The 18,161-nt window shown below is 44.7% G+C and overlaps 1 protein-coding gene across 3 annotated transcripts in view; it reads right to left on the reverse strand.

The window, feature by feature from the left end:
- Window positions 1–9,295: 9,295 nt before the first annotated feature.
- The window catches only part of LOC138663953 (gastrula zinc finger protein XlCGF26.1-like), a 71,775-nt gene continuing 62,909 nt past the window's right edge, over window positions 9,296–18,161 (reverse strand). The window contains exons 5-7 of one of the 3 annotated variants that reach the window (XM_069750338.1): window positions 15,464–15,561; window positions 15,175–15,265; window positions 9,296–13,503 (exon numbers count right to left, since the gene is read on the reverse strand). In XM_069750338.1, coding sequence (XP_069606439.1) covers window positions 12,740–13,503; window positions 15,175–15,265; window positions 15,464–15,561 — 953 coding nt within the window. In that variant the 3' untranslated portion in view covers window positions 9,296–12,739. The remainder of the gene's footprint in view (window positions 13,504–15,174; window positions 15,266–15,463; window positions 15,562–18,161) is intronic. The other 2 variants (XM_069750339.1, XM_069750340.1) reach the window with 2 other exon arrangements.

Genomic DNA, 18,161 nt, shown 5'->3' on the forward strand with positions numbered 1-18,161 from the left:
ATAAAAATGTATAAACAATAAAAAGAACCAGTTCATATCTCGGATGGGTTGTTTCTCAAAGACAAATACACATGTTTTGATAAAGGAGTTTTTTATTCAGCAATCATTTTTATATAAATACCGTATATACTCGAGTATAAGCCGACCCGAGTATAAGCCGACCCCCCTAATTTTGCCACAAAAAACTGGGAAAACCTATTGACTCGAGTATAAGCCTAGGGTGGAAATGCAGCTACCGGTGAATTTCAAAAATAAAAATAGATCATTATTTCCCCATAGCTGTGCCATATAGTGCTCTGCGCCGTTCATATCTCCCCATAGCTGTGCCCCATATAGTGCTCTGCACTGTTCATATTCCCCCTTGGCTGTGCCATATAGTGCTCTGCAGCGTTCATATCTCCCCATAGCTGTGCCCCATACAGTGCTCTGCAGCGTTCATATCTCCCCATAGCTGTGCCCCATATAGTGCTCTGCAGCGTTCATATCTCCCCATAGCTGTGCCCCATATAGTGCTCTGCACTGTTCATATTCCCCCTTGGCTGTGCCATATAGTGCTCTGCAGCGTTCATATCTCCCCATAGCTGTGCCATATAGTGCTCTGCAGCGTTCATATCTCCCCATAGCTGTGCCCCATACAGTGCTCTGCAGCGTTCATATCTCCCCATAGCTGTGCCCCATATAGTGCTCTGCAGCGTTCATATCTCCCCATAGCTGTGCCCCATATAGTGCTCTGCACTGTTCATATTCCCCCTTGGCTGTGCCATATAGTGCTCTGCAGCGTTCATATCTCCCCATAGCTGTGCCATATAGTGCTCTGCAGCGTTCATATCTCCCCATAGCTGTGCCCCATACAGTGCTCTGCAGCGTTCATATCTCCCCATAGCTGTGCCCCATATAGTGCTCTGCAGCATTCATATCTCCCCATAGCTGTGCCCCATATAGTGCTCTGCAGCGTTCATATCTCCCCATAGCTGTGCCCCATACAGTGCTCTGCAGCGTTCATATCTCCCCATAGTTGTGCCCCATACAGTGCTCTGCAGCGTTCATATCTCCCCATAGCTGTGCCCCATACAGTGCTCTGCAGCGTTCATATCTCCCCATAGCTGTGCCCTATACAGTGCTCTGCAGCGTTCATATCTCCCCATAGCTGTGCCCTATACAGTGCTCTGCAGCGTTCATATCTCCCCATAGCTGTGCCCCATATAGTGCTCTGCAGCGTTCATATATCCCCATAGATGCTCCACATAAATCTGTGCCATGGCCGCTGCTGCTGCTGCAATAAAAAAAAAAAAGCCATACTCACCTTTCTTGCTTGCAGCTCCCAGCGTCCGGTCCCGGCGTCTCGTCCCGGCGTCTCTGCACTGACTGATCAGGCAGAGGGCGCCGCGCACACTATATGCGTCATCGCGCCCTCTGACCTGCACAGTCAGAGCGGAGACGCTGGGAAGATGGAGCGGCGCCCGGCGGCTGGAACGCGGACAGGTGAATATGACATACTTACCTAGTCCCAGCGATCCTGGCGCTCCCCGCCTGTCACAGCTGTCTTCGGTGCCGCAGCTTCTTTCTCTATCAGCGGTCACCGTTACCGCTGATTAGAGAAATGAATATGCAGCTCCACCCCTATGGGAGGTGGAGTGTTGTGGATTCTGTTTTTGGGCTCCCTCTGGTGGTTACAGATGGTACTGGGTGACTTGTGTTCTCTGCTGTCTCTGGTGTCCACCTGTTCTATCAGGATATGGGAGTTTCCTATTTAACCTGGCTTTCTTGTCATTTCCTCGCCGGCGATCAATGTAATCAGTGTGTCTTGTTACCTCTGCTTTCCGCTTCTGTAATCATCAGGACAAGCTAAGTTTTTGATTTTCCTGTTCCACGTTTTGCTTTATTTTTGTTTTAGTCCAGCTTGCAGTTATGTGATTCCTTGTTGCTGGTTGCTCTAGTAGGCTGATATTACTCCTCATGTTCCATGAGTTGGCACATGAGTTCAAGTAATTTCAGGATGGTTTTTTGTAGGGTTTTTCGCTGACCGTGCAGTTCACTTTTGTATCCTCTGCTATCTAGTTTTAGCGGGCCTCATTTTGCTGAATCTGTTTTCATTACTACGTATGTGCTTTCCTCTCATTTCACCGTCATTACATGTGGGGGGCTGCTATTTCTGTGGGGTGTTTCTCTGGAGGCAAGAGAGGTCTTTGTTTCTTCTAATAGGGGAAGCTAGTCCTTCGGCTGGCGCGAGACGTCTAGAATCATCGTAGGCACGTTCCCCGGCTACTGCTAGTGTTGTGAATTAGGTTCAGGATCGCGGTCAGCTCAGTTTCCATCACCCTAGAGCTTGTTCTGTTTTTTTGTGCTTGTCCTTTTGTGATCCCCTGCCATTGGGATCATGACAGTATCGCCGGCCCGAAAAGTGGTAATCGTATTGGCTGAAGTAGGAGGAAAAGTAGTCTGAGGAAGTTTTTTTTTTTTTTTTCCTTCCCTCAGAGTTTGCTGCCTAGCCTTAATTGCAGCCTGGCTGCGTCTTACCTCCTCTTAATCCTTGAATGGCTCTGACCTCAGCTGTTTATTATGGACGTCCAGAGTTTGACTTCCAGCCTGAATAATCTTGCTGCTAAGGTTCAAAATATACAAGATTTTGTTGTACATGCTCCTATGTCTGAACCTAGAATTCCTATCCCAGAGTTTTTTTCTGGAGATAGATCTAGTTTTCTGAATTTTAGGAACAATTGCAAGTTGTTTCTTTCTTTGAAATCTCGCTCCTCTGGAGACCCTGCTCAGCAAGTCAAGATTGTAATATCTTTCCTGCGGGGTGACCCTCAGAATTGGGCATTTGCATTGGCACCAGGGGATCCTGCGTTGCTCAATGTGGATGCGTTTTTTCTGGCATTGGGTTTGCTCTATGAGGAACCTAACCTAGAGATTCAGGCTGAAAAAGCTTTATTGGCTCTCTCTCAGGGGCAAGATGAAGCAGAAAAATATTGTCAGAAATTTCGGAAATGGTCGGTGCTTACTCAGTGGAATGAGTGCGCTCTGGCTGCAAGATTCAGAGATGGCCTTTCTGAGGCCATTAAAGATGTTATGGTGTGGTTCCCTGCGCCTACAGGTCTGAATGAGTCTATGACTATGGCTATTCAGATTGATCGGCGTTTACGGGAGCGCAAACCTGTGCATCATTTGGCGGTGTCTTCTGAACAGGCACCTGAGACAATGCAATGTGATAGAATTCAGTCCAGAAGTGAACGGCAAAACTATAGGCGGAAAAATGGGTTGTGTTTTTATTGTGGTGATTCAGCTCATGTTATATCAGCATGCTCTAAACGCACAAAAAAGGTTGATAAGTCTGTTGCCATTAGTACTTTACAGTCTAAGTTCATTCTGTCTGTGACTCTGATTTGTTCATTATCAGCCATTTCCGTCGATGCCTATGTGGATTCAGGCGCTGCCCTGAGTCTTATGGATTGGTCATTTGCCAACCGCTGTGGGTTTAGTCTCGAGCCTCTGGAAGTCCCTATTCCTTTGAAAGGAATTGACTCTACACCTTTGGCTATGAATAAACCTCAGTACTGGACACACGTGACCATGCGTATGACTCCCGTTCATCAGGAGGTGATTCGCTTCCTGGTACTGTATAATTTACATGATGTCTTAGTGCTTGGTCTGCCATGGTTACAAACTCATAACCCAGTCTTGGACTGGAAAACGATGTCTGTGTTAAGCTGGGGATGTCAGGGGGTTCATGATGATGCACCTCCGATTTCTATCGCTTCATCTACTCCTTCTGAGGTTCCTGTATTTTTGTCTGATTATCGGGATGTTTTTGAGGAGCCTAAGCTCAATTCGCTTCCTCCTCACAGGGATTGCGATTGTGCTATAGATTTGATTCCTGGCAGTAAATTTCCTAAAGGTCGTTTGTTCAATCTGTCAGTGCCAGAGCATACTGCTATGCGGGATTATGTTAAGGAGTCCTTGGAAAAGGGACATATCCGTCCATCTTCGTCTCCTTTGGGAGCAGGTTTTTTTTTCGTGGCCAAAAAAGATGGTTCCTTGAGGCCTTGTATAGATTACCGTCTTTTGAATAAGATTACGGTCAAATATCAGTATCGTTTGCCTTTGTTGACTGATTTGTTCGCTCGCATTAAGGGGGCTAAATGGTTCACTATACGCACCCCGAAGATCAATCTTAATCTTGTGCGGATTAAGCAGGGTGATGAGTGGAAAACCGCATTTAATACGCCTGAGGGCCATTTTGAGTATTTGGTGATGCCTTTTGGACTTTCTAATGCTCCTTCTGTCTTCCAGTCCTTTATGCACGATATTTTCCGTGAATATCTGGATAAATTTATGATTGTGTATTTGGATGATGTTTTGGTTTTTTCTGATGACTGGGAGTCCCATGTTCAGCAGGTCAGGAAGGTGTTTCAGGTCCTGCGGGCCAATTCTTTGTTTGTGAAAGGTTCAAAGTGTCTCTTTGGAGTCCAGAAGATTTCTTTTTTGGGGTATATTTTTTCCCCTTCTACTATTGAGATGGATCCCGTCAAGGTTCAAGCTATTTGTGACTGGACGCAGCCTACATCTCTTAAGAGTCTACAGAAGTTCTTGGGCTTTGCTAATTTTTATCGTCGTTTCATAACTAATTTTTCTAGTGTTGTTAAGCCTTTGACGGATCTGACTAAGAAGGGTGCTGATGTTGCTGATTGGTCTCCTGCGGCTGTGGAGGCCTTTCAGGAACTTAAGCGCCGGTTTTCTTCTGCTCCTGTGTTGCGTCAGCCAGATGTTTCGCTTCCTTTTCAGGTTGAGGTTGATGCTTCTGAGATTGGAGCGGGGGCGGTTTTGTCACAGAGAAGCTCCGATTGCTCGGTGATGAAGCCATGTGCATTCTTTTCTAGAAAGTTTTCGCCCACTGAGCGGAATTATGATGTTGGTAATCGGGAGCTTTTGGCCATGAAGTGGGCATTTGAGGAGTGGCGTCATTGGCTTGAGGGTGCTAGACATCGTGTGGTGGTCTTGACTGATCACAAAAATTTGATTTACCTTGAGTCTGCCAAGCGTCTGAATCCTAGACAGGCTCGTTGGTCACTGTTTTTCTCCCGTTTCGATTTTGTGGTTTCATACCTGCCAGGTTCAAAGAATGTGAAGGCGGATGCTCTTTCTAGGAGTTTTGTGCCTGATTCCCCTGGAAATTCTGAGCCCACTGGTATCCTTAGGGATGGGGTGATTTTGTCGGCTGTCTTCCCAGACTTGCGACGTGCTTTGCAGGAGTTTCAGGCGGATAAACCTGATCGTTGTCCGCCTGAAAGACTGTTTGTTCCGGATAATTGGACCAGTAGTCATCTCCGAGGTCCATTCTTCTGCGTTGGCAGGTCATCCTGGAATATTTGGTACTAGAGACTTGGTAGCCAGGTCTTTTTGGTGGCCTTCCTTGTCGAGGGATGTGCGTTCTTTTGTGCAGTCTTGTGAAGTTTGCGCTCGGGCTAAGCCTTGCTGTTCTCGGGCCAGTGGATTGTTGTCACCTTTGCCTATCCCGAAGAGGCCTTGGACGCACATTTCCATGGACTTTATTTCGGATCTCCCTGTCTCTCAAAAAATGTCCGCCATCTGGGTTGTGTGTGACCGCTTTTCTAAGATGGTTCATCTGGTACCCTTGCCTAAGTTACCTTCCTCCTCTGACTTGGTCCCTCTGTTTTTTCAGAACATGGTTCGTTTGCATGGGATTCCGGAGAACATTGTTTCTGACAGGGGATCCCAGTTTGTGTCTAGATTTTGGCGGACGTTCTGTGCTAAGATGGGCATTGATTTGTCCTTTTCGTCTGCATTCCATCCTCAGACGAATAGCCAGACGGAACGAACTAATCAGACCTTGGAAACTTATTTAAGGTGTTTTGTTTCTGCTGATCAAGATGACTGGGTTACCTTTTTGCCGCTTGCCGAATTTGCCCTTAATAATCGGGCTAGTTCTGCTACCTTGGTTTCTCCTTTCTTTTGTAATTCGGGGTTTCATCCTCGTTTTTCCTCTGGTCAGGTGGAGCCTTCTGATTGTCCTGGAGTGGACATGGTGGTGGATAGGTTGCATCAGATTTGGAGTGATGTGGTGGACAATTTGAAGTTGTCCCAGGAGAGGGCTCAGCAGTTTGCTAATCGCCGTCGCCGCGTGGGTCCTCGACTTCGTGTTGGGGACTTGGTGTGGTTGTCTTCTCGTTTTGTTCCTATGAAGGTCTCTTCTCCTAAGTTCAAGCCTCGGTTCATCGGTCCCTATCGGATCTTGGAAATTCTTAACCCTGTGTCGTTTCGTTTGGATCTCCCGGCATCGTTTGCTATTCATAATGTGTTCCATCGGTCGTTGTTGCGGAGGTATGTGGTACCTGTTGTTCCTTCGCTTGAGCCTCCTGCTCCGGTGCTGGTGGAGGGAGAATTGGAGTATGTTGTGGAGAAGATCTTGGATTCTCGTGTTTCCAGACGGAAACTTCAGTATTTGGTCAAGTGGAAGGGTTATGGTCAGGAGGATAATTCTTGGGTGGTTGCCTCTGATGTTCATGCTGCTGATTTGGTCCATGCATTTCATAGGGCTCATCCTGGTCGCCCTGGTGGTTCTCGTGAGGGTTCGGTGACCCCTCCTCAAGGGGGGAGTACTGTTGTGGATTGTTTTTGGGCTCCCTCTGGTGGTTACAGATGGTACTGGGTGACTTGTGTTCTCTGCGGTCTCTGGTGTCCACCTGTTCTATCAGGATATGGGAGTTTCCTATTTAACCTGGCTTTCTTGTCATTTCCTCGCCGGCGATCAATGTAATCAGTGTGTCTTGTTACCTCTGCTTTCCGCTTCTGTAATCATCAGGACAAGCTAAGTTTTTGATTTTCCTGTTCCACGTTTTGCTTTATTTTTGTTTTAGTCCAGCTTGCAGTTATGTGATTCCTTGTTGCTGGTTGCTCTAGTGGGCTGATATTACTCCCCATGTTCCATGAGTTGGCACATGAGTTCAAGTAATTTCAGGATGGTTTTTTGTAGGGTTTTTCGCTGACCGCACAGTTCACTTTTGTATCCTCTATCTAGTTTTAGCGGGCCTCATTTTGCTGAATCTGTTTTCATTACTACGTATGTGCTTTCCTCTCATTTCACCGTCATTACATGTGGGGGGCTGCTATTTCTGTGGGGTGTTTCTCTGGAGGCAAGAGAGGTCTTTGTTTCTTCTAATAGGGGAAGCTAGTCCTTCGGCTGGCGCGAGACGTCTAGAATCATCGTAGGCACGTTCCCCGGCTACTGCTAGTGTTGTGAATTAGGTTCAGGATCGCGGTCAGCTCAGTTTCCATCACCCTAGAGCTTGTTCTGTTTTTTTGTGCTTGTCCTTTTGTGATCCCCTGCCATTGGGATCATGACAGTGGAGCCGCCTATTCATTTCTCTAATGAGCGGTCCCACGTGACCGCTGAAGAGGGGAAGAAGCTGCAGCACAGAAGACCGTGGGACGGCAGGGACAGCGCGAGGATCGCTGGGACTAGGTAAGTATGCCTCAGCGCCCTCTCCCCCTCACCCGCCGACCCCACCGCTACCGTGACTCGAGTATAAGCCGAGAGGGGCACTTTCAGCCCAAAAATTTGGGCTGAAAATCTCGGCTTATTCTCGAGTATATATGGTACCTGTTTTTACATTTTTATTTCTCCAGATGGTTCTTTTTATTGTTTATTCGTAGATTCGTTACATGCATGGTCTGTTTATTTGTATTGTATTTAATCATGGTTTGTGATGTTTTTACTTTATCAACTTTGACTTTAAAAAAATGTGATAGCATATAAGAACGTGCAGATCTGACAATCCACTTGTAAGGTTTTGTCCTGAGGAAGAAGTCCTGAATAACCTTGAAACACGTTGACTATTAACCTATTTGAAAAAAAAACTTTGAAGAATACCGTATGCAGCGGTGCCGTGAGAGCATTGGAGCTGATAACTCCAAGTGATACACTGCGGGAGTGATTACCTCCAGTCAGTGTATCGCAGGAGGCCAGGTAGAGCCTCTCTCTCGATGTGACTGTTCTACGCGTGAGATAATCATGGACTACGTTGGACAGGGAGTATTATATGTTGGTTTATTTTATTTTTTTGCAGGAGACAAGGGCGTCGGGGATTAAGTGTTCAGTAAGTATGGTAAATTAAGATTCAATAAAGGAGTCTGTGGCATTATTTCAAATAAAGGACTTTATTCTGGCCGTGTTCTTACCTTGTAACTATAGGGTTAGTAATGGAGAGGTGTCTTATAGACACCTCTCCATTACTAACTTGTGGACTTGATGTCACCTGACATTACAAAGGTGACATCAACCCCACAAATATAAACCCAACTTGCCACCGCTACAGGGCAAGTGGGAACAATGAGGCTAAGTGCCAGAATTGGCGCATCTATAAGATGCGCCATTTCTGGGACAGCTGAAAGCTGATGTTTTTAGCCTTGGGGATGCCAATATTCATGGCCCGCTCCCAGGCTATTAATATCAGCCCGCAGCTGTCTGCCTAGCCTGTGCTGGTTCGATTTTATAGGGGCAACCCATGTCAATTTTTTTCTGGGGTTCCCCTTTAAACTAGCCAGTAATGGCTAAGCAAACAACTGTGAGTTGATATTAATAGCCTGGGAACCTTTATGGCTATTGGCTCCTTACCAGAATATTAACATCTGCCCTCAGCCATCTGCTTTCTCTCTGCTGGTTATTAAAATTATGCGGGAGCCCACACAATTTTATTTTTAATTTTTTGAAAAATAAACATATATTGCATTTCACGCAGATTTCTGACAGTTGTTTAAGGGTACAGCATATGTAGGTTAATTATGTGGGGGTATGTTCCCAGTCAGTAAACTCTGCGGATTGGACGATGCGTACATCCGCAGCGTCCAACCTGCAGCAGCCAGATGTTACAGCATAGTGGATGGGATTTCAAGAAATCCCATCTCCACAATGCGTGAACGTATGCCTCCAGCTTCCCTGCAGAGGCGGACATGCAGTGCGTCTCTCCAGACCGCAGCATGTCTATTTATCTTGCGGAAACGCTCAGTCCCCGCAAGATAAATATCACCAGTCCAATGTATTGAATGCGGTGATTCTGCACGGTTCAATGAACACATGCGGAATCACCTGCATTCAAAAGGTGGAATCCCTTTGGACGGAGCGGACATGTGCTGCGTCCATAGCGCTGCCGATTACTGACCGTGGGAATATACCCTTAATGCTCCTACATAGGCTGGTGTGTGTGCGTGTTTAATATTAATGATGGTATCTGGCTGAAGAGGTTGAACAAGTAAATTACATCACAATTATTATTTTTTTATAATATATCTTTATTTAGCTCTATGGATTTATAAAAATGCAAGAAAATCCGCATGAAAATCTGCAACAACTCCACATAAAAATCATGCGGATTTTCAACTGGGTTTTCTGCCAAGAGAGGCAGAAACCGTGCAGTTTTACACAAGCAAATCCGCAATGTGCACACGTAGCCTAATAAGTTTTGTAGCAACTGTGAGAATCTAGAGAATCTATCCTGTTCACATAGAACAATAACAATATTGCTGAAGAACGATTTCAACAACTAGTACGGTATATACACGAGTATAAGCCAAGCTTTTCAGCCCACTTTTTTAGGCTGAAAGTAACCCTCTCGGCTTATAATCGAGTCATACCCAGGGGTCGGCAGAGGAGGGGGAGCGGAGGTGTGTAATAATACTCACCTGCTCCTGGCGTGGTCCCTGCACGTCCCTGGTTCCCCGGCGCCAGCAGCTTCTTCCTGTAGTGAGCGGTCACATGGTACCGCTCATTACAGTAATGAATATGGACTCGACTCCACTCCCATAGGGGTGGAGCCACATATTCATTAATGTAATGAGCAGTACCATGTGACAGCTCACTACAGGAAGGAGCTGCCGGCGCTGGGGAACAGACGTGCAGGAACCGCTGCTGCGTCTTCCGCGTCCTCTGAAGTGACACTCAGGTCAGAGCGCACGATGACTTGATTAGTGTGCGCCGCCCTTTGCCTGAATGTCAGTGCAGAGGACGGGGAAGACACAGCAGTGGTGAAACGGGGAGCAGGTGAATATAGCAAGTGCCGGGGGCCTGAAAGGTAAGTATGCTTACATACTTGCAGTGCAATCTCACCTTGCGCACGTGCAGTATGCTTTGCCCAACTGCGGGCAAAGCCGAAAAGCATTAATGCGCATGTGCCGGCGCACTATGTCCCAGAACACAGCGAAATACTTCCGGGACATAGTGTGCCGGCACATGAGCACTAATGCTTTTCGGCTTTGCCCGCAGTTGAGCAATACTGCGCGTGCGCAAGGCGAGATTGCACTGCGCACGCGTGTACTACGGCGGAAACCTAATCAAATTCAAGACAATATTGCGGTCAGCAGGAAAGGAAGGGGTGCATGAAAGAACAGAAAACACCGTCCATCTGACCATTAACAGAGCCCGCCAAATGCAAGTGACAGAGTCCCTTTAAGTTTTCCCAGTTTTTTGTGGCAAAATTAGGGGGGTCGGCATATACTCGGGTCGGCTTATACTCGAGTATATACGGTAAATTACATGTAGCTACAAACAGCTGCAGTTTTGAAAGCCAGAGGGGTCCGGCGCACGTTCCTCTTGTGTGGCTATACACTGTGTTCCAAATTATTATGCAAATTGGATTTAAGTTTCATTAAGATTTAATTGTTTTGTTTTTCAAATAAACTCATGGATGGTATTGTGTCTCAGGGCTCAATGGATCACTGAAATCAATCTTAAACACATGGGATAATTAGTTTTCCAGGTGACTCTAATTAAAGGAAAACTGCTTAAAAATGGTGTTCCACATTATTAAGCAGGCCTCAGTTTTCAAGTAACATGGGAAAGAAAAAGGATCTCTCTGCGGCTGAAAAGCGTTAAATAGTGCAATGCCTTGGTCAAGGGATAAAAACATTAGATATTTCCCAAAAACTTAAGCGTGATCATCGTTCTGTTAAGAGATTTGTGGCTGAATCTGAGCACAGATGTGTTCGTGCAGATAAAGGCATAATGAGGAAGGTTTCTGCCAGGCAAGTTTATCGGATTAAGAGAGCAGCTGCTAAAAACCCATTACAAACCAGCAACCAGTTATTTGAAGCTGCTGCTGCCTCTGTAGTCCCTCGAACCTCATGGTGTAGGATCATTCAAAGGCTTGTATTGGTTCATAATCCTACTATTCGGCCACCCCTAAACAGTGTTCACAAGCAGAAACGGTTGCAGTGGGCCCAGACTTACATGAAGACAAATTTTCAAACAGTGTTGTTTACTGATGAGTGTCAATCAACCCTGAATGGTCCAGATGGATAGAGTAGTGGATGGTTGGTGGATGGCCACAATGTCCCAACAAAGCTGCGACGTCAGCAAGGAGGTGGAAAAGTCATGTTTTGGGCCGGAATCATGGGGAAAAAGCTGGTAGGGCCCTTTAAAGTTCCTGAAGGTGTGAAAATGACCTCTGCAAAGTATATGGAGTTTCTGACTGACAACTTTCTTCCATGGTAAAAAAAAAAGCAGAAACTTGCCTTCAGGAGCAAAATCATCTTCATGCATGACAATGCACCATCTCATGCTGCAAAGAATACCTGCAGTCATTGGCTGCTATGGGCATAAAAGGAGATAAACTCATGGCGTGGCCACCATCTTCCCCTGACTTCAACCCTATAGAGAACCTTTGGAGTATCATCAAGCAAAAGATCTATGAGGGTGCGAGGCAGTTCACATCAAAACAGCAGCTCTGGGAGGCTATTTTGACTTCATGCAAAGAAACACAAGCAGAAACTTTCAAAAACTTACAAGTTCAATGGATGCAAGAATTGTGAAGGTGATATCAAAGAAGGGGTCCTATGTTAACATGTAGCTTGGCCTGTTAGGATGTTTTGGAGTTAAATAGCTTTTTTGTTCAGCGAATGTGACCTCCTAATGCTGCAATTTCCACAAGTGAGCATTTTCAGTTCTTTAAAACATATCAACTGTTTAGAAATTCTACTGTGCCTAATAATTTGGAAAAGTGCCTTTTGAGCTTTTATTCATTTTGGAGATTATACTATTATTATTGGGAGGTTTCTTCAATAAAATTTGATGTATAATCTAACGGGTGATGACTTTTATTAGACTGACTGTCATTTGCACTGACCATTTAGGAAAATCCGAGAAAAATGTCATTTGCATAATAATTCGGAACATGGTGTATTAGGTATTAATTGGTGTTCAGTGACAAATGTTTATTGGTAATTACATACATTTCTTAAATTTAGTGAGCTATATGCTCTGCTCTCCATCTTTCTTGTATAAGTTGTGACTTTACTCTGGCTGTAACTGCTAATTTTTTATTTTTTTATCATTTGGGAGTTTAAAAATATCTAATTCCCTGTGTGCTTTCTCTGATGTTTAAGATGATGACACTTGTAGGTAAAATGTTTTACATTGTGAACCCAAAAATATTTTTTCTTTGTGAGCTTTTTGATGACTAACCAGAGATGAATTATGGACAAACATTTTCGACACTCAGTACATGAAAATGTCTTTTCTCCTAGTCTCTGTCCATGATGTCTAACCAAAGCTTATTACTTGTAAAAATATTTTCCACATTATAAACATTAAATGCCTTTTCCCTAAAGAGAATTTGTGGACATTTCCTACATAGTGAACCTTAATATTGCTTCTCTCATATGTGAGTTATTAAGTTTTAGTCCCTGGATAAAACATTTTCCTCATACATTCTGAACATGAAAATTGCTTCTACCTTGTGTGATTTTTCTGATGCTGAGCAAGATTATATTTCGTAGAATAACTTTTCCCACATTCTGAACATGAATATGGCTTCTCCCCTGTGTGAATTCTATGATGTGCAAGAAGATTTGATTTCACTAGAAAACATTTACCACATTCTGAACATGAAAATGGCTTCTCCCCAGTGTGAATTCTTTTATGTTTAGCAAGATGTGATTTGTCTGTAAAACATTTGCCACATTCTAAACATGAAAATGGCTTCTCCCCTGTGTGGGTTCTCTGATGTTTAGCAAGATCAGATTTCTGAGAACAACATTTTCCACATTGAGAGCATGAAAATCGCTTCTCCCCTGTGTGAATTCTCTTATGTGCAACAAGATTTGATTTATCTGTAAAATATTTTCCACATACTAAACATGAAAAAGGCTTCTCCCCGCTGTGAATTCTCTCATGTCTCTTAAGTTTTGATTGACAATCAAAACATGTTCCACATTCTGAACATGAGAATGGCTTTTCCCCAGTGTGAATTTTTTGATGCACAAAAAGATTTGATTTCCGTGTAAAACATTTTCCACATTCTAAGCAAGGAAATTCATTTGCTTCTGTGTGACTTTTCTCACATTTAACAAGCTTTGATATATCTTTGTTGTTAAGAGATGATGGTATATCTAGGATAATTACTTGCTCTTCATATATATCTTGTGTGATATCACAATCATCTGCTTTAATATCTGAAGATATTCCATATCCCTTTAACCTTCTGAAACAGTCACCTGCCAAGAATAAAACTGATTATGTTTATTTCATAATATTGTATTGATATTTTAAAAGTATGTCTATATAAACATGTCCTTCCAAGTTGCAGGGCATGTAGCAAAACTCAATAAAAAGTAGAAAAATATGCAACAAACATAGACTTCTGCTAAATACTATGTCATGTGGCGTTATTAAGGCATTTCTTATTAACCATGCAATCATAAATTGACATTTCTTTGAAACTATGACAAATGCCTAAGTACACACAGTATAGCATTTCAAAAATCCTATAATAATATGTCATGCATATACATTTAAAATGTGTAGAGGTTCTGATAGATAAGAGATTTCTGATTCATCATATGGCTGATTAATAGTCCACTTTTAGGATCAGAGAACCAACAAACTTATAAGCAAAATTTAAGCATCTACACTTTCACCTCAACATAAATGATAAGAATAGACTTTTACTGACTCAACACTGGATATCGATTTGACACTGGCCAAAATAGGTTGCCTAGTCTAAAAAAAAATCTCATAGTCTTCAGCCTTTAATTTAAACATTGCAAGGAATTATGGGCTTTGCTTCATGAAGTTCTGAATTTTATGGTCTCCAAAAATAGTCAAGAAGTCTGGGAGATATTGTGCAAAAGGACTATTAATTGCTGACCTACAAAGCCATCCATAACCTGTCTCCTCCATATATCTCTGAACTAATCTCCCGATATCTTCCCTCACGTAATCTCCGGTCCTCCCAAGACCTCCTTCTCTCCTCCACACTTTTTCGCTCCTCATCCAACCGCCTCCAAGACTTCTTCCGAATATCCCCCTGGAATTCGTTGGTCCAACATGTCCGACTATCAACCACATTCGGATCATTCAGATCCGTCAGACGGAACCTAAAAACCCACCTCTTCAGGAAAGCCTACAGTCTGCACTGACCCCTCTGCCTCCTCATCACTACCGGAGATACTGCCTCACCAACACCGGAGCTCCTGCAACCCTCAACCTATCATCTCCTTCCCCTTAATCCTGTAGAATGTAAGCCCGCAAGGGCAGGGTCCTCTTCCCTCTGTATCAATCTGTCATTATTAGTTTGTTTACTGTAAGTGATATCTCTAATTTGCATGTAACCCCTTATCATGTACAGCACCATGGAATCAATGGTGCTATATAAATAAATAATAATAATAAATAATAGCAGCTTTTATAATAATTGTGTGAGGTTCTGATGAAGAAATCTTCAATTAAGATTTCAGGATATTGTAATGTTTGCAGTGATTGTTAGGAGTTTATATGGTTTTCTGATTGTCGTTACTTAGATATGATCTAAGCTTGAAAACATTATTCTACTCTATGTAAAGGTATTTTTAATATTGAGTTTTATCCCAACATTTTTAATACCTTGCTAAAACATATTTTAGCTTTATAATCATTAGAAATAATTAAAATAAACAGGTTGTTCAAGTGTACTTCACCTATTGACATATTTCAACTGAATTCTTACATCCTTATTTTATTGTCTATAACAATATCATAATTTCATCCATATTTATTAATTATTTTGGCAAAAGGAGTGAATCTAAAGCAGAGAAACCTAAAGGACCACAGAGCTGACAACAAATAGCACAAAATGGTATCAGCCAATGACTGAGAAGAATCTGTGACTTTTCTCTGTTTCTACTCACCTACGTGATTATCTATAGAAATCTCCTCTTTACACCATGCATCACACCTCTCATATGTCTCTGAGGTATTAATATGGGTCAGATCTTCACCCTGAAACAAATATTGTAAAGATCACTGACAGATGGAGAAGTCACATCTATGATCAGCTCTAATCCTGCCATCTCCACCATTCTCATTACACAAGTATAAAATATATAATACTGGAGGATAAAACAAGACTGAACACAAGAACATAACAGCCGTCTACATATCATAGGGGAGATCTCATGACACCTTAGCTCCATCTACCTGATGATTCTGAGGAACATTGGGATTGTCTTCTTTACAGTCCTGAGAAAGAAGAGGACGGGGACATCTCTCTGGTGTTGTCCTCTCACTGGATAAAACTAGAGGAAACACATACAGGGACTGAATTCATTCTTCACATACAGATAATTATAGGCAGGGGCGGATTATCAGAGGGTCAATATGGGCGGTAACCCAGGGCCCAGTGGTCGGGGGGGGCCCTGGGCTACCGCACATATTGACCCTCCGCTAATCGTCTGTGAATGCCCGCCGGCATTTATGTGCCCCCGGACCCAGTGGGCAGAGAGAGGGGGCCTGCATCGGGCCCCTTCTCATCTGCTCACCGGGCCCCTTCCGGTGCTGCGGCGGTTTCCTATTGACGTGTGTCATTGTCAGTCGCCGGCGAGTGTGCGATGCTGGAGGGAGCTCGCCGCCTGGAGCGCGGACAGGTGAGGAGACTGTTTGTTTTTTTGATAAGCTAACGGTGGACACACTGGGGGGCAATGCTGGAGGACACACTGGGGCAATGCTGGAGACACTGGGGGCAATGCTGGAGACACTGGGGCAGATTGCTGGAGACACTGGGGCAGATTGCTGGAGACACTGGGGCAGATTGCTGGAGGACACACTGGGGGCAATGCTGGAGACACTGGGGCAGATTGCTGGAGACACTGGGGCAATGCTGGACACACTGGGGCAGATTGCTGGACACACTGGGGCAATGCTGGAGGGCACACTAGGGCAGATTGCTGGACACACTGGGACAGATTGCTGGAGACACTGGGGCAATGCTGGAGACACTGGGGCAATGCTGGAGACACTGGGGCAGATTGCTGGACACACTGGGGCAGATGATTGCTGGACACACTGGGGCAGATTGCTGGAGGACACACTGGGGCAGATTGCTGGAGGACACACTGGGGCAGATTGCTGGAGGACACACTGGGGCAGATTGCTGGAGGACACACTGGGGCAATGCTGGAGACACTGGGGCAATGCTGGAGACACTGGGGCAATGCTGGAGACACTGGGGCAATGCTGGAGGACACACTGGGGCAGATTGCTGGAGACACTGGGGCAATGCTGGAGACACTGGGGCAATGCTGGAGACACTGGGGCAATGCTGGAGACACTGGGGCAGATTGCTGGACACACTGGGGCAATGCTGGAGGACACACTGGGGCAGATTGCTGGAGACACTGGGACAATGATGGAGACACTGTGGCAATGCTGGAGACACTGGGGCAATGCTGGAGGACACACTGGGGCAGATGATTGCTGGAGACACTGGGGCAATGCTGGAGACACTGGGGCAATGCTGGAGACACTGGGCCAGATTGCTGGACACACTGGTGGTAATATGCTGGACACACTGGGGCAGATTGCTGGACACACTGGGGGAAATGCTGGACACACTGGGGCAGATTGCTGGACACACTGGGGGAAATATGCTGGAGTCAGACACTGGGACAGATTGCTGGAGACACTGTCTGGGGGCAATGCTGGACATACTGGGGCAGATTGCTGGACACACTGGGGGTTATATGCTAGACACACTGGGGGTAATATGCTGGACACACTGGGGCATATTGCTGGACACACTGGGGGCAGGACTGGAGGCATGGGCAGAATGTAGACACGGGGCATGATTGGAGACAGGGGGCAGAATGAAAGACATGGGGCAGGATTGGATACGATGGAGACAGATGGGGCAGGATGGGGAGATCATATGGTGTAGAATGGATACTCATGAGGGCAGGATGCGAGAACATATGGCTGAAGCCAGGAATGAGACACACGGGGCCAGGGTGGGGAATATTATTACCATAGGGGCTAATTAAGGGATATTATTACTGCAGTGATGTATTTATTTTATTTTTTGAGTATACTGTTTTAAATGGGGGGGCGGTCCTGTTACTGTGCAGACACTGCAGAGTGACACTATATCGCCTTTTTTTCTTCATGTGGTGTAATGTAGAAGTTGTGAAAAATTAAGTAATGTGTTCTGCAAGCGGAGCTTGAGATAACTGTGTTATTTCCTGCAGAAACGAGTCCTGGCTGGAAGAAATGATGGCGGTTTGTGCTGGATGAAAGATGAAGGACTTCACCTAGAGACGTCACTGGTGAGTCAGTGTTACCTATACACTGACACTATACACTGTATACTATATACAGAGGTCCTGTGTACAATGTCACCAGTGATCACTGTATTACCTCTACACAGACACTGCATACTAAGTACAGATCTCCTGTGAATACTGGCACTTATGGTGATAGTATTGTGTTTTTGTTTTTTTTATTACTGATCAGTATTGAAGTATTCAGTCACTATGTGGTGGTGATGTGGTCTGGAAATGGTGTTGTGGTATTTGTCCCTTGTATGTGCTATTTGGTCACCAAGTGGTGGTAATATGTGGACTTGACATGGTGCGGTGGTATTTGTTCCTTGTATGTGATATTATTCGATCACTGTGGTTGTAATTTGTGGTCTGGTCATGGTGCGGTGGTATTTGTTCCTTGTATGTGATATTATTGGTCAAAATATACCTAAATTGTATTGCAGATTTTAACAAATATTTAATAGGTTACAGTAAAGTAGGGCCCGGCCATTTTTCTGGAACAATCTGGTTCGGGTATATCATGACCCCCGTCACATGACCGGGGGGGGGGGCCCACAGTGTCTGAACAGCCCGGGGCCCTG

The sequence above is a fragment of the Ranitomeya imitator genome, chromosome 2 (assembly GCF_032444005.1).
Source record: "Ranitomeya imitator isolate aRanImi1 chromosome 2, aRanImi1.pri, whole genome shotgun sequence".
Classification (NCBI taxonomy): domain Eukaryota; kingdom Metazoa; phylum Chordata; class Amphibia; order Anura; family Dendrobatidae; genus Ranitomeya; species Ranitomeya imitator.